This window comes from Neomonachus schauinslandi, chromosome 15 (genome assembly GCF_002201575.2).
Source record: "Neomonachus schauinslandi chromosome 15, ASM220157v2, whole genome shotgun sequence".
In the NCBI taxonomy this organism is placed as follows: domain Eukaryota; kingdom Metazoa; phylum Chordata; class Mammalia; order Carnivora; family Phocidae; genus Neomonachus; species Neomonachus schauinslandi.
Window position 1 is genome coordinate 15,440,687 of NC_058417.1, and position 16,886 is coordinate 15,457,572.

The 16,886-nt window shown below is 43.3% G+C and overlaps 1 protein-coding gene across 1 annotated transcript in view; it reads right to left on the reverse strand.

The window, feature by feature from the left end:
- VPS53 (VPS53 subunit of GARP complex) overlaps positions 1–16,886 on the reverse strand; it is a 135,413-nt gene that overhangs the window by 50,335 nt on the left and 68,192 nt on the right. The window contains exons 12-13 of the mRNA XM_021704425.2: positions 10,042–10,143; positions 3,175–3,269 (exon numbers count right to left, since the gene is read on the reverse strand). Of these exons, the coding sequence (XP_021560100.2) occupies positions 3,175–3,269; positions 10,042–10,143 (197 nt within the window). The remainder of the gene's footprint in view (positions 1–3,174; positions 3,270–10,041; positions 10,144–16,886) is intronic.

Genomic DNA, 16,886 nt, shown 5'->3' on the forward strand with positions numbered 1-16,886 from the left:
GGGGGGGGGGGGGTCAGAGGGAGAAGCAGACTCCCTGACAAGCAGGGAGCCTGATGCGGGACTCGATCCAGGGACTCCAAGATCATGACCTGAGCTGAAGGCAGTCGCTTAACCAACTGAGCCACCCAGGCGCCCCGAATTTTTTTTTTTTTTGACAAGAAGAGTCTACAGTTTCATCGGGCTCTCAAAGGGATCTGCGACTCAAAAAAGGTTAATAGCCACCGCTTTAGGCATTATTTTGTCTGATTCTCTGCTTTAAAAGATGAGGAAATGGATTTCTTGAACTCTGTTTTCTACTTCCAAGCCTTTGCTGCTTATTCTGGAGCGACAACAGCACAACCTACGCAATTCTCCTATGAGTAGCTTCTGCTCCTTCCCCGGTGCTGTGGAAACATCCTATGAGGCCAAGTGGCAGGAGGAGTGGCCAGCACTTCATTTTTCATACAGAAATGGAGAGTCCCTAAGGAAGGGAGGTCTGGCTCTCTGCCCGAAGCATCATGAACAATGAGTACACTTTATATGAATCAAGGCCATGTGAAAAGAGTAGATACCAGAATTATGATAATTCAGAAAAATGACTCTCTAGACCAGGTAGGTTTGGGGAAAGTACGTGGTTATCTCAGATATGCACTTTAAACTCTGGATCCAACAGCTTTTAAACCTTTCTAAAAATAAGAATTTGGGTTGATGAGGGAAGAACGGGCTTTGTCCAAAAACAGTCATCCAGGTGGGCTGCTCAAGACCTGTGTAATCTCATAGATAAATAACGGATCTTTTACCTGCTCCTCCAGGTGTCTTATTAATTTCCTGAGAAATAATTTTTTTAAAAATTTTATTTATTTATTTGGGAGACAGAGAGAGAACAAGTGATGGGGAAGGGGGGCGGGGGACAGAGCGAGAAGCAGACTCCCTGCCAAGCAGGAAGCCCAACTCAGGGCTTGATCCCAGGACCTGCAGATCATGACCTGAGCCTAAGGCAGTCACTTAACCGACTGAGCCGCCCAGGCGCCCCAGAGAAAGAACTTTTTCACACAGAAGACAGGGTGTTCCAAAGGAGCAAACAGCAATAAGTAATTACTGCCTTTCTGTGTACCTTCGGATCTAAGCCCAATGGATAGACGGGAGGAGGCGACTGGCTTTACAAGGCAAAACGTGAAAGCAACTCTTTTTTGGGGGAGGATGGTGGGCAGGAGGTTGTTTTTGTTTTTTAAAAGATTTTATTTTATTTGATAGAAAGAGACACAGCGAGAGAGGGAACACAAGCAGGGGGAGTGGGAGAGGAAGAAGCAGGCTTCCCACGGAGCAGGGAGCCTGACATGGGGCTCGATCCCAGGACCCCGGGATTATGATCTGAGCAGACGCTTGACGACTGAGCCACCCAGGCGCCCCAAGAGGTTGTTTTTGTTAACATAGAAGGTCTTCTACAAAGTTCATTTTCTATGACTTTACTATGAAACATTTTGTAATTGGGGACAAAAAGAGTAGACACAAACTACAAGATAAAATAGGTGAATAATGATAATGTTCCATGTAGTGATTCCACTTGAAACAGTCTCTTAATCTTATGGTTTCTCTCTGAAACATACTCGGAAAAAAGAATTTGCTAATCCACAAAGAACCATTACAAAAGAAAAAAAAAGGGACTAAATTTCAGCGCCTAAATGCTTTCCCAGAGAACTCTCTTTGAGAACTTTCTCACAGCCACTACTGTGCTCCCTGCCTGAGCCACTGTCTGTCTGGTCCTCCCAAGTGCATTCTTCAGGCTACAAGGCCTCATCTCAGAGCTGGGGCCAGCCTGTCTCCAGAAACTTGACCTTTCCAAAATCTGCCTTCCAGTGTGGAAAGGCCTTCACCAGTTCCTGTGGCTGGGGACAGAGGTTCAGGGATGAGGAGGGGTCTTCCTCCTTTGCGTGAATAACGGACATTGGAACTTGAAGATACTCTTCTGACTGTGAGAAACTTGGCTGCAGTGGGCTGCTTTGTGAAAATTTTCGGAACTCCTGAGTTTGTAAAAAGCATATATGTTAAATGGTTGATGATCCATAAAAGAAAGCAAGAATCCACCAGTCCATACTGACAGAAATACACACGCACGTGGGGGAGAGGGGGAAGTACTTCCTTACAGAAGAACTCCAATTAACAATAGAGGAGAAATGATGGAAACAGAAAATCAACATTTGGCAAACACTACAGTAATAACTGCTTCGGGCAGAAATCATCAAGGATGTCAAAATGAGTGCGAAAAGTGTGAGGAGAAACAGGACATTCACATAGTCCCAAGTATCCCCCCACGAGATACTTATTAATTACAAAGAGAAAAACAGCAGCTTCACAGCAGAGAAAGCTAGCAGGCGCCACCTTAAGCAAGTGATCAACGTTAACATCACCAGTAACGGGACACAGCCGCATGATGTGCCTCCTGATCTGACGTACCCAGAGGGACACAACATCACCTGCAGGGTATACTTGCCCACAACGCATAATCTGGATTTAATCAAGAGCAAACATCAGGCAAACTGAAACTGAGGGCACTGCAGAAAATAACTTGTCAATACTCTGTGAAGTGTCAAGGTCAGGAGAGACAAACAAAAGACTGGGGAAGTATTAAAGGTTAAGGGAGACTAAAGAGACCTGACAACCAAAGGCACGGTGGGACTTTGAGCCAGAAAGTGGACATTCATGGCACAATGTTACCCTCCTGATTTTGATAACTGTGATTATGTATAAAATGGTAGCATTCTCTGGGGGAAGGATCTATGAGAATTTTTTGTAACTTTTTTGTAAGTCTAAATTATCTCAAAATGAAAACCTAAACAAATTATACTTGAAAACATGTATATTAGAGAGTAGGTTTTCTTTCTCCATCTTCCAGTGCCTGACATGGTCAAGCCTGTGAAGCTATGTAAGAAGAGCTCAGTGCCCAGATGGGAAGGGGTTGTTGGGATCCATTTGGGACCTTATTAGAGTCAACTCAGGCTTCTACGATTTATGGATACAATGAACGATAACATTCACAAGATATAAAAATACCCTTAGAAGATTTCCAAGGAGGGTCACAGGAGGCCTGCCAAGTCTCTCCTTCAGCCTCTGGAAGGAGTTGTGCCCTTGTGAGGCCCAACCATGACCAGAGGAGGGAGAAATGCAGTAGAAAACAGCAAAACGTTCATCACTCACTTGTCCTGGGACTCAATATACACGTAGAGATGAGGCTCGAAACACTTGGAAACAATGCCATGAAATGGATTGTCTGGGGCTTTCGGCTTCTTTGGCTGTAAAGGGGGGAAAAAAGAAGAAAGCAAGCTATACGCTTGAGCTATCTTTGCAAGTTTTCAAGCAGTTTCAAAGAATACATCCCTTCAAAGTTTACTCCTGACGTAGATAAGAAGCATTCAATGTAACTGAACTGGGGCTGTGTCTTGCATTATGATTCACGCCAGTTTGTGAACAATGAGCCATCACTGACTTGCCTTGGGTGGTGAAAGATTTACTGCTACTCTGATAACACATGTGCTTTCAATTTGGAAGCTATTCATCATCCGACTGATGTTTTAAAATTTTAAATCCTAGCTAATAACAGTAACTTATTTATATTTGTACAGTGCTTTAGAATTTATAAAGTGCTTTCATGTGATCTATTTTTGACAGCCTCCATTTAGTGACCGTTTTTTTTTTTTTAAAGATTTTATTTATTTATTTGACAGAGAGAGAGAGAGAGAACAAGTACGCAGAGAGGCAGGCCGAGGGAGAGGGAGAAGCAGGCTCCCCGCTGAGCAGGGAGCCCGATGCGGGGCTCGATCCCAGGACCCTGGGATCATGACCCGAGCCGAAGGCAGCCACTTAACCGACTGAGCCACCCAGGCGCCCCTAGTGATTGTTTTTATGGACAAAGCACTTTAACATGAAATAACATCTCATCTATTTCTCACAACAACCCTCAGTGTAGGAATTATTACTACTATTTCACACCTAAAGAAAGGAAGGCTCAGAGGGTTTTAGCAGCCTGCCCAAAGGCACACGGCCTGAACTCTTTCTATTATAACACTGCTTTGCTGTGATGGTTCCCAGACTGTTGAATTGCACTGACGAGTAAATGCAAGAAGAAGAACGGTGAAGGACCAACATAGCATTGCTAACTTTTTGTTTTGCCACTTTCCATTCTCGCGAGTCCCTAAGAGTATTTTACACCCAAACATTTTATCGGGAGAAAATAGCAGCATGAGGGCAGTCCTTCCTATGAAAAGACAGTTGGTGACCTTATACCAGATAGATATATATATAGATAGACAGACAGATAGGCAGGCAGGCAGGCAGGAGGGCTGTTTTGTCTTTATTGTTTGCCTTGGACCATTGTAAAACAGGGCCAGCACTGGTCCTCAGTTGATACCTAAAAACTGCTGATATACAGGACATCTAGGTAGGCAAGCATTTAAAAACTCTATTGCCTTCCTAATTCTTTTTCCAAAATATCTAAAAAATAAGCAAAGATCTGCCTACATATCTCTTTCTATTTCTAAAAAAAGTCAATTCTATTTATCATCAAATGCCAACAAAAGGATCCTGAGCCCTTGCTGGGGTTGATACTAGAGTACAATTTGGGCATAAACTGATACCCACAGCATACTTGCTGGATTGAACTGTTCATATCTTTTAATAAACATAAGAAAAACTAAGCTCCTAATGACAAACAGAATAATGATTCCCTTCTCCTAGTAACTTCTAAAAATAAAACACTGTAATGGTTAAAAGCATCTGTAAAATCTGGAAATGAACACCAAAAATTAAATGTCAACCTTAGACATATCCCCTTCAATCTCCTGTTTAGCTCTCTCCCCTCATCACCTTCGGAGAGTTCCATGACTTTAAGTTTTTTTGCAAGATTTTTAGAAACTCTGGTCTAAAATAATTACAATCAGGCTATTTTCCTTATCATCCAGAAGCTACCGCCAAAGTCAGGTCTGAGACTGAGCCCACAAGAGACTCCCCAGCCTGGGTTCACTGAGTTTGAACTGGCTGGATTCAAAGTTCCACTTCATTTCACAGATACCCTGGGAGTTTCTCCCACACTCCCATCAGTTTAAAATGGCGAATCCATGATATAGTACAATGGCTGTGTAGGGGTGGTCCTTACCTAATTGTTCTATATTTTCTGAATCAGTTATCTATTTTTTTATTATTTCATTCTTTTCAATAAGGTGATTGTTAAATAAATAGACAAATGTGATTTGTCTAACTTATATAAGACCAGATACCCTGATTTTATTTTATTATTATTATTTTTAAAAATTTTTATTTATTTGACAGAGAGAGAGAGATAGCGAGAGCAGGAACACAAGCAGGGGGAGTGGCAGAGGGAGAAGCAGGCTTCCCGCGGAGCAGGGAGCCCGATGTGGGGCTCGATCCCAGGACCCTGGGATCATACCCGAGCCGAAGGCAGATGCTTAACGACAGAGCCACCCAGGCGCCCATGATATCCTGATTTTAGAATTGAAAACTATAGCCACAATACCCAGATATCTTTTTATTAATAAAATATAGTCATTGTAAGGATTATAATTATCCCCTTTATTTATATTTTCTCCTTGTGCCAAAAATATTCACATGTCTACAGGATAGCTTCTGGGAATTATAAATTGGGAGTTTATATAATACAGAATGTTGTCATGTTTTAAATCAACATATTTTAAATCAAGTATTTTGTATTTGGCTTTGTTTACCAATTTATGTGCAATTTTCCAATTACTGACATTGTTTTGGTTTATCACCTTAGAATGGCTACATTATGAAATTTAAGCTCTATAAATTAGATAGTAGTACTGTACTGATATTACATTTTCTAATTTTGATCTGTGGTAATTTAAGTGAATGGCCTTCCTGTTAGGAAATACATATAGAAATATTTAGAGATAAAGGACATGATATATGCTAATTTACAAACTATTCCAAAAGAGAGAGAGAGAGGGAGAGCGAAGACAGGGAAAGAGAGAGAGAGGGAGAGGAGGAATGGGGGTGGAAAAAAAGGAAATGGTAAAGTAAATGTAGCAAAATGTTAACAACTGGTAAACCCAAGTGAAAGATATTTGAGAGTTCTTGTAATATTCTTAAAACTCTTCTCTAATTTAGGTATTTTCTTTTAAAAAAGTAAAAAATAACAACAAAAAGCTTGGGAGATGGGTGCCAACGGCCTGGCAGATAACCCCAGAGACAACTGTGGAGCACTTAAGCAAGGGCACGTCACCAACACTTTGGACAGTCTGGAGGGCAGCAGTGTGGGAAAACACGGGCATTTGTGCTTGAGTAAAATAGGGCTTAGAATCAATTTCACGGTTTTTTTTTTTTTTAAAGATTTTATTTATTTATTTGAGAGAGAGAGAATGAGAGACAGAGAGCACGAGAGGGAAGGGGATTAGAGGGAGAAGCAGACCCCCCACCGAGCAGGGAGCCCGATGTGGGACTCGATCCCGGGACTCCAGGATCATGACCTGAGCCGAAGGCAGCCGCTTAACCAACTGAGCCACCCAGGCACCCTCAATTTCACGGTTTTAACAACACACTATAGTTATGGTAGCTGTCACCACTGGGGGAAGCTGAGAGATGGGTACACGGGACCTCTCTGTACTCTGCAACTACTTATGAGTTTATAATTATTTCAAAACACAAAGTTTTTTTTAAAAAGTGGTACAGGAAAGTTGGACTCTGAACGTGAAGTGGTTTTAGGAATATCTTAACCTATTTATTTTGCTCCTATTTTCCTTTTTACGTATGTGCAAGGGTGATATACAATAAAAATCTGGGTCTACAGAAGTCTGAGGAGCTCATTCAGAATATGTATAAGAGACAGATTCTAAGTGATAAAAGAAAACAGCTCCATGCTGTTCCAATGAAGTCATCTCGGCCAGTCTTCCCCAGACCCTGTGCTTGATAAGGCCCTGCAGAGCACTCTGAAGTTGGCACCCAGAGAGCTGCATCATCAGACTGTGGCTGTCCCAGCCCTACGGGCAGGTGACCACTCCGCCCCACCTCTGCCCACTAATGCCACTCCTGGTGGTGAGGGGACACCCTACACCACAGCTCCAGGTCCCTTGTGTGAGCTGGAAGCAAAAGGGGAACAATGGGAGGGACTGCCCCAAGTCTCCTTTTTGCCTTTTTCCCACAGGGCTGCCTCCAGCCTATAGCTGCTTGGTGACTGTGCTCCTATTTAGATAAGAGGTGCTGGAATTTCAGCTCACACTGGTGTCTCCCTGTGCACCGTCTGGCTCCCCAAAGGGTTGAGTCTCTGCTGAAAGAACATCCAAAGGCATTTAGCAGTAGCATTTGGGCTGCCTGTCTGAGTGTGTGAATTCTATCCAAAAGCCGCAGATGTTTCAGTTATTTCCTCCCGGAGTTTGAGGGAATAATAGAAGGTTACTGTTGTCACAGTAAGGAGCTCTGCAGCTGGCCCCATTTCCTTTTATTACCATCCAATGTAAACAGATTAAATCTAACTGCTTGGATCACCAGAAGGGTACATTTTTAAACCAGAAATTCCTTATTTCTTCTCCCTTTTTCTTCGAGCACCCTCAGTCCCCTTTCAGATGCCATTTTTTCATCACTGGGAGTGTGCTGGCAACTGGTGGCTCAAACTAAATACCTTTTCTCAAGTTCACACTCCTTTCTCAACAGCCTACGCTGCAGGAGTGAGCAGGGAGGGACCCTGCCCTTGAGGGCCAACTGTCCACTTACTGCAGTGACACAATGGGTTGGGTAACCCCAGACGACCGCTGGGGGCCTTCCCCCACACCTCTGGCTCAGCTCACCCCTAGCTTCCTGTGGACTTCCTCCCTAAGAACCCACGGGGCTCCTGCGCTTCCTGTAAACCCAACTCCAGAAGCCAGTAAGCGGCTGGGAAGAGGGAGATCCTGGAGCTGCCCCCTAATGGACAACAAGCAAGACAAGTGCTGGGGAGGCTGCGGGAGGCTGGGGATGGTGTCCAGGTGTCATTGCTAACAAGTAACAACCAGCGAAACTGCAGGTGGGTCATCTAGTACAGGGGTTTTTGATACTTTTTTTTTAAACAGATCTCAAACCCTTGTCTTGAAAGAAATTTTACCTGGAATTCCATGATAAAAGTGACTCAGAACAGAACTGCTCTGTTTGGAGGGAGTCAGAGCCCTGGTCTCCTCCCAACACCCCACAATGACATATGATGGGGCACCAAGGAATATAGTTTGAAAACCACGGGCTTTGTCTAAAGATGAAAACACGAGGCAAGTCTAGAGAGAGTAAAAACCTACCATGTGGTCAGTTAATGGGAGACCAGAGTCTGCCTCTGCTTTACCCCTGTATCCATGTTCTGTGTCCTTAGAATGAGCAGTCTTGGTCCTTACAACAATAACCTCTAGCTTCCACGATGAGCAAAAAGTTCCATGAGAGAGACAAATCATATTTTATCTAGTAAACACAATATGTAGTAATGGGGGCCTCTATATAATCCAGTTTAATGATATCCAGAGATGACTAGCTGAAGGGCTAACTTTTCATGCCAGCACAAGGACAATGACAGCCACCAGCACTGGGAAGACACAAGGCCCTGAACACGGTACTACAACCCAAAGCAAGCTCAAAGGGTGCAGGTGATGGAGTGTGGGTGGAAGACACACCAGAAGAATGAGCTCTACATCCAGATTCCTTTCTTTTCCTTCCTCCCCAAATGCAAGATGCATTTCTTTAGTTAGAAGAAATCTTTTGTTATCTCCCACACTAGCTGGTATGATGGCTTTAAATCAATTATAGCTAATCCCACAGATCTCTGGAATATAGCCATAAGGCATCCTTCCATTTTTATCCATTCACCTGTATTCATGGGGTTCGTTTCTGTGACCTCCTCTTTTCACTGAGACAGCCCAGTGTAGTACAAGAGCTCCATGGTGGGAATTCTAGTCTCTTGACTTCTAGACCTTGCTTCCAGTCCTAGCTCGTCCATGCCCAAAGTCTGTAACCCTGGGCAAATCACTTAACCTCTCTGAGCTGCACACACTTTAGCTCATATAAAATCCCTATAAAATGAGAGGCAGGCATTGGGAAGACGAAATGAAATAAAGCACATTAAAGACTTTGAAACTATAAAGCCCATAAAAATGTGGGGTATCCATGTTATTACAATTATTTCATCAGTGGAGCAGACACATTTTACTGCATCACTTCAGAACTGCTCCTGGAAATGCTGTTCTCTGGGCTCCTGCCACGATTGTACACCTACCCTCTCCGTGTGAGGAATGCAGGCAAGTTCGTGGCTATGGGGTTCCCAGGCTGGTCTTCCCGGCCAGCCTCCCTTTCGGTGGTGTCTGGAGCAAAACAGCACTATAAAATAACCCTCGAGCAGCCAAGTGTAGAAAATTAAAAAGAAGGATCACTAATCCAGACAGGAAAAGGCCTGATTTATTGCTCTAACCACTCTGTCATAAAATGGCAATGAAACAAAAACACCATTCTATAGGATGAAGGGAGAGGAAATTTAGAGTTGGACAGAAGATCCGAAGGAAATGAAAGTGCTAGTGTGCTCTGAAAAGTAACTCTCCAAATATGCCAGTGGTCACCTTGATGTTTCCAGGCCTCCCCGATGCCTTCCAGACCTCAAGTGCTCAGCTTGCACTGAGTGGAGGCCTCTCCTAGCTGATGGTGCTGAGAATTCCACCGGGGATCCTCGAGCCTCTCTCATGTCATCACCGGCCAGATGAGAACCCAACCGAGAGTTAGGCTGGCAGGTGCACGAGATGATGAATGAGGCAGGCAGGGTTCTGCCGCCGCACTGCATGGACCAATTAAGCTTGTGCGGGCTGCTCGTTTCAGCGGGGAAGTTCTTTGGGAACAGAGGTTGGCAGGAAAGGCTGCTCTCTCTACTCCGTTTTCAAAATGCACCTTCAGATAAGGGCTTTCTATAAAGACCACTGAAGTTGTAATCTCTGAACATGCTCAATGGCCAAAGGGCCACGTGTAGAGGGGGAAGACCCATTTTCAGAAGCAAACGTTTGGTAGGAGGCACATGGAAAGGCAACCTGGACTTACCTGATCTAAATCTCCTTTCTCCATCGCCAGTTCCTCCATCTCTGGTGCTGGCTCATCTTCCAGGAAGGGATTGGTGGATGGGGGTGGAGACTCAAGTTTTTTCTGCTAAGAAGATGAGAGAAAGAGGTAAGTATTTTCTGAGCATATTCTTAATACCTTTCCCCATTGATCTGCTTTTTCCGAGTCTCTCCAACCCCTAAATCATGAAATCTAAATCTGATCTAATGAGCAAGGACTGAGACAACATGGACCACACTCTTACCTCCCAGCCTTCATACTATTTCCCATCTTCCTGAAACCTACTGCCCACCCCACCCCAATCCCAATCTGGCTAAAATTCTCATTCATCCTTCAGCCCTCAAATTAGAAGTCCCTTCTTCTGGGAAGCCTTCCCCATCTCTTAAGTTTGGGACAGATGTCCCTGCTACATGTTTCCATCCCACCCAGTATGTCTACCTACCCAGGTATTTATTAAAATATCGCAACTGTCCATTTATTTGTCTTGTCCCCACTAGATTCCATGATGGCGAGGGATCATGTCTGTCTTGTTCCCCTTCCTATATCTGGGTGCCTGGCATTTCCTAGCTGCTCCGTAAATATGAAAGAATCAAAATGCTGGATGGGATGGAATTCAAGAACAAACTATAAAGCTAATCTTAATCTTATGTGTTCTAGATTATAGACAGAAGTCTCTTCCCAAATAAGTCTCATTACAACAAGCACAACAGAATCTCCTTGGGAAAGATTAGTTCTCAGGACCTGATTCTGACCACTCTTTTAGCACATGTCATTGAGTGGGACCACAGGCTGGAGTGGGAAAGCTGGGGGCAGGAGGTGTGGATTTTAGTTCCAACTCCGCAGCGCTGGCCAATTGCCTAACTTCTCCTGGCCACAGCAGCCTCATCTGTTGCACAAGGTTGCAGTTATAGGATTACCAGAAGAATCAGATGTGATGAAGGGTGCGGAAAAAAAAAAGGGGGGGGGTGCGAAAGGCAGCAAGGAGCACATGACACGTATAAGGGACACTGGTGATGATAACTCAGTGCAGCAACAGAATCGAGGCAGCTCTTGGGAATTTTTTGTGCAAATTTGGCCCCAAGATGTTGTTTATGCCAGGGAGCTAAAAGAAAACTAAGTGGACAAGGAGGAGAAAAGGGATTGGCTGGTGCTGGGGATGAGGGGAAGGGTCAAGAAATGGCTCTTTGCAATGTCCACAATAGCCAAACTATGGAAAGAGCCAAGATGTCCATCAACAGATGAATGGATAAAGAAGAGGTGGTGTATATATACAATGGAATATTATGCAGCCATCAAAAAATCCCCCAAAATCTTGTCATTTGCAACGATGTGGATGGAACTAGAGGGTATTATGCTAAGCGAAATAAGTCAATCAGAGAAAGACAAGTATCATATGATCTCACTGATATGAGGAATTCTTAATCTCAGGAAACAAAGGAGTGGTGGGGGGTGGGAAGGATGGGGTGGCTGGGTGGAAGACATTGGGGAGGGTATGTGCTATGGTGAGCACTGTGAATTGTGTAAGACTGATGAATCACAGACCTGTACCTCTGAAACAAATAATACATTATATGTTAAAAAAAAAAAAAAGAAGATAGTAGGAAGGGAAAAATGAAGGGGGGGAATTGGAGGGGGAGATGAACCATGAGAGACGATGGACTCTAAAAAACAAATTGAGGGTTCTAGAGGGGAGGGGGGTGGGGGGATGGGTTAGCCTGGTGATGGGTATTAAGGAAGGCACGCACTGAATGGAGCACTGGGTGTTATACGCAAACAATGAATCATGGAACACTACATCAAAAACTAATGATGATTAACATAACATAATAAAATAAAAAAAATTAAAAAAAAAGAAATGGCTCTTTGGAGACAAGAAGCCAGGTGGAAAGGGTGTTTCTAAATGTATTTGTGACACTTTTGCATGTATCAGCAGAGCAACTTCAACTAACCCCTAAGCCAAGAGGGACAGCACATGGACTGTAGTGTGAATGACTTTATCAAGTGCCAGGCCACCAGCTGAAGATATACCAAGAAACAAAAAAAGAAAAAGAAAAAGAACAAAACTAACAAAAACAATCCAAAAAAATATGAAAAACTTAAACACAAAAAACACAAACCATTCTGGTGTCTGGTTTAGGCTTTAAGACCATTCTGCTTACACTCATGTAAACTACTTAATTTTCAGCCCAAACACTTGGATGCTGTTATGTTGCCAGATAAAGACTCAGTGTATGAAGAAAGCCTTGTGATCAATGCATTAGGTCAAGGTAGTCATTAGTAGGACAGTGATTTTTCTGGTATCCTGCTGAGAAACAATATGGTCTAACAACCAAGCAAATATTTAAAATTTATACACTCTGGGACGCCTGAGTGGCTCAGTTGGTTAAGCGACTACCTTCGGCTCAGGTCATGATCCTGGAGTCCCAGGATTGAGTCCCGCATCGGGCTCCCTGCTCAGCAGGGAGTCTGCTTCTCCCTCTGACCCTCCCCCACCTCATGCTCTCTCTCAAATAAATAAATAAAATCTTTAAAAAAAAATAAAATTTATACACTCTGAACTTTGGCTTGCTTTGCCTGATATGGGAAAAAAAATCCCTATAAACTTAAAGCAAAATAATTTATTTTTAGAATTAGGATATTTTTGGGGCATCTGGGTGGCTCAGTTGGTTAAGCATCTGCCTTTGGCTCAGGTCATGATCTCAGGGTTCTGGGATCGAGTCTACGTCGGGCTCCATGCTCCGCGGGGAGCCTGCTTCTCCCTCTCCCTACCGTTCCCCTTGCTTGTGCTCTCTCTCTGTCATATAAATAAATAAAATCTTTTAAAAAAATCAGGCTATTTTTAGAAAGCAAGATATCTTTGAAAACAATATTTCTTTTTTTTTTTTTAAGATTTATTTATTTATTTATTTGAGAGAGAGAGAATGAGAGACAGAGAGCATGAGAGGGAGGAGGGTCAGAGGGAGAAGCAGACTCCCTGCCGAGCAGGGAGCCCGATGGGGGACTCAATCCAGGGACTCCAGGATCATGACCTGAGCCGAAGGCAGTCGCTTAACTAACTGAGCCACCCAGGTGCCCGAAAACAATATTTCTAAATGCTTCTTTATACAGGGTGATCAGACAAGGCTGCAGAGACCAGAATGAGGAAAAGGAGCTAGTCAAGCAAAGATCTGGAAAGGGCCTTCTCAGCAGGGGACCTGGTGCAAAGGCTGGAATGAGCCTGGTGAGTCCGAGGGACAGAGAGGATGACAGGGGGCGTGAGGTCAGAGAGGCAGCAGGAACCCAACTGCACAGCCTTTTGTAGGGCATGGTAAAGGTGAGATTTTCTTCTCATAGCAATTGGGTAGTCACTGGGGGTTTTAAACAAGGAAGTGATAGGATCTAATTTAGATTTTTAAAATATCATTCCACTGCTGTGGGGAGGGAGGATGGACTGTAATGGAAGAAGACCAGCTGAAGAGGCTGCCACTGGGTTCCAGGCAAAGACAATACAGGACTAGACTAAGCTAGTATTGTGGAGACAGAAACAGGTGGCCAGATTTGGGACATATTTAGGAAATAAACCCAAGAGGATTGGTGGAGAAAACAAATGTGAGGCTGAAGGAAAGAAAGGAATCAAGGATCATTCACTTTTTGGCCTGAGCAACTACATGGCTGGTGTCACCATTAACGAGTGGCAAACCTGGGTTTGAGTCTAGGCTCTATCACTTGGGTATGTTGCTTAGCTTCTCCAAGCCTCAGCTCTTCCCCTGCAACGTGAAGGGACGAGTGCCCACCATGCAGAGCTGCGTGAGGATCAAATGAAATCTTGCACGTAAAGCATGAGATACGTACATAAAGCAGCTCAACACGACGTCTGGCAGGCAGGGAAAGCTCAGTAAGTGGGAGCTCTCGTTAGTTTTTAAGGGTGCAGAACTGTGGTGGTGCCTCTCTCAATGGGGCAACTCTCAGATGGGAAAGAAGTGGGAACACAGGGCTAAGAAGTTTTGTAAAAAAGAACTTTTAATCACAAATAAGATTCTGTCTCTGCTATTGTGCCTCTCTGGGATATCTCCAGGAAATGAAAACAATGGGTCCATCAAATTACAAAGGCAAAGGCTCCCTGAGCTTCTGCCTTCTTCCCTAGCCATCAGTTAGGCTCTCCAAGTACTGCACGCACCACTGCCCTATCAGTAAGTATTACATTAGGAAACGCTGAGGGGCGGACAGACTCCTGCTGTTTAGAGGGCGACAGTTACTGCTCAGATTAATTTGCTGTGATGAAAGAAGTCTTTGCAGTGAGCAATCCCCGGCACAACTCAGCCTTCTATGCAAGAGCCCTGTTGTCAGAGCCAAGCAGACCACACTTCTCATTTCTGTTCTGCAGCTGTTGTAGACCATAAAGAATTACAAGTTTGGGTTTAGATTTTAAATAACTCAAATGACATATTCCATGAGCTCTGGGGCCGCTAAATAAAACAAAAAAATGGCCAAGAAATGAACAACTTTCCAATTTTAGAGGAATTCCTTCTTTTTGCTAGGATGACAGTTGATTTCAAGTCCATACAGGAAAGAAAAATTCTTCATATAGCAAGTTAATTCCTACTAATTAAACCACGTGGGATTCCCAACACCTCCAAAACAATAAGGTCCACAGGACTGTCAAGCTGTCTAACTGACTGCTAGGAAGAGAGAAGCTGGCTCTAATCAGCAGTATCTCTGGGTCCACGTCCGCCTGCCCAAATCCTTTGCTGAGGCCCTCGCTGGACACTTCACATTATCAGAGAAGAAACTCTGAAATTTAAGCCTAATTTGTTTCCTTTCCCTGGAGGAGAAAGCTTCCAGTTATAAGATGAAAATTCCACAATTTCTGCATTTCTCATTCCATAATTACTTTATTCCAGCCCAACTCCTGATTTGTCCTGAAAGAGATGGCCTGGAGGCTTCAACTGATACGTAAACACAGGACCCTGCATACCTGGTTTAATATTACTGGGACCTCTCTTGGTACCACCACACTCGTATCTTACACAGTGACATTTATGTATAGGCTTCTTTCTCCCTTAGACCATAGGCACCTGTCTGATTCAATTTTTCATTCTTTCCCAAGGCTCTGCACAGAGAGCTTAAAAAACATTTGTGAATAAATCCTGATTGGATGAGAAACACTCAATAAAATCCTCTTCAGACACATGGGCAACATTTTCTATTTTCTATAAACAAAACAAAAAAAAGCCGTGTGTGTGTGCGCGCGCGCTCATGCTTGCAGCACAGTCTCAAAAATATACCCCAAACTGTTAAACAGTGGACATCTCTGGGGAGAGGGGTTTAGAGTAATTAAAAAGGAAGAGATTGTTCTTTTAAAATATTTTATTCTGCTTGAGCTTGAAAAAGCATGTATTTCTCTCTCTCCTTTTTCTTGTTTTTTGTTTTTTTTAAAAAAGATTTTATTTATTTATTTGAGAGAGAGAGAATGAAAGACACAGAGCATGAGAGGAAGGAGGGTCAGAGGGAGAAGCAGACTCCCCGCCGAGCAGGGAGCCCGATGCGGGACTCGATCCAGGGACTCCGGGATCGTGACCTGAGCCGAAGGCAGTCGCTTAACCAACTGAGCCACCCAGGCGCCCCTCTCTCTCCTTTTTCTGATAGACAAATTATCTGAAGAGTGAAGATGATTTATAACTAAACTCAGTATTTTCTAAAACCCTTAATATTTTAAAATTGTGATATATAATTAACATCAAATTCACCATGTTAGGTGATGTACAACTGAGTGATTTTCAGTATGTTCACAAGGCTGTGCCACCATCACCACCATCCAATCCCAGAATCTTTTTACCCCAAAGGAAGCCCCATATCCATTAGGTATCACTTCCAATCCTCTCCTTCCCCTAATCCATGGCAACTCCTAATCCGCTTACTGTCTCTATGAATTTGCCTATTCTGGACATTTCATATAAAAGTGGCCTTTTGTGTCTGGCTTCTTTCACTTTGTATAGTGTTTTTGAGGTTCATCCTGTGTCATGTGTCAGTATTTCAGTCCTTTTTTTGGCTGAATAATATTCCAGTGCATGGATATACTACATTTTGCTTAGCCATTTGTCCATTAGAAGACATTTGGGTTGTTTCTACTTTTTGGCTATTGTGAATAGTGCTGCCATGAACATTCATGTACAAGTGTTTGTATGAACATAGGAGAATTTTCAATTCTCTTGAGCATATACCTAGGAGGAAGCATATAGTACTCTGAAAAACAGTTTCAGATTGCTTTGCCTTTTTTTTTTTTTAATCTGGCAGAGTTATCCCTTTATATTAGGCATCGCTATGCTAGCACCATGAATTGCAGAAAACAAACAGTAACTATTCTGAATCTTTACAAACCATCACTAACATCAAGACTCAGTGCTGGGAGACTAAGTAGGTGCGTTCATAAGAGACAAGAATACAGAAAACAGTTTAAAACAGAGGCTATCTTAAATTTGAAAAAACTCATACTTTTTGTTTTTGTTTTTTTTTTAAGATTTTTTTTTAATTAATTTATTTGAGAGAGAGAATGAGATAGAGCGAGCATGAGACAGGGGAGGGTCAGAGGGAGAAGCAGACTCCCCGCTGAGCAGGGAGCCCGATGCGGGACTCGATCCTGGGACTCCAGGATCATGACCTGAGCCGAAGGCAGTCGCTTAACCAACTGAGCCACCCAGGCGCCCCAAAAAAACTCATACTTTTTGGCCCTATAATTCAACATACTTGTATCATAAGAAAATAATCTCCACAATGTGAACAAAAATGTGTTCACTGTGGCCTTGTTTATAATAGTGAAAAAATGACAAGTACTTAAGGGTCCAACAAGA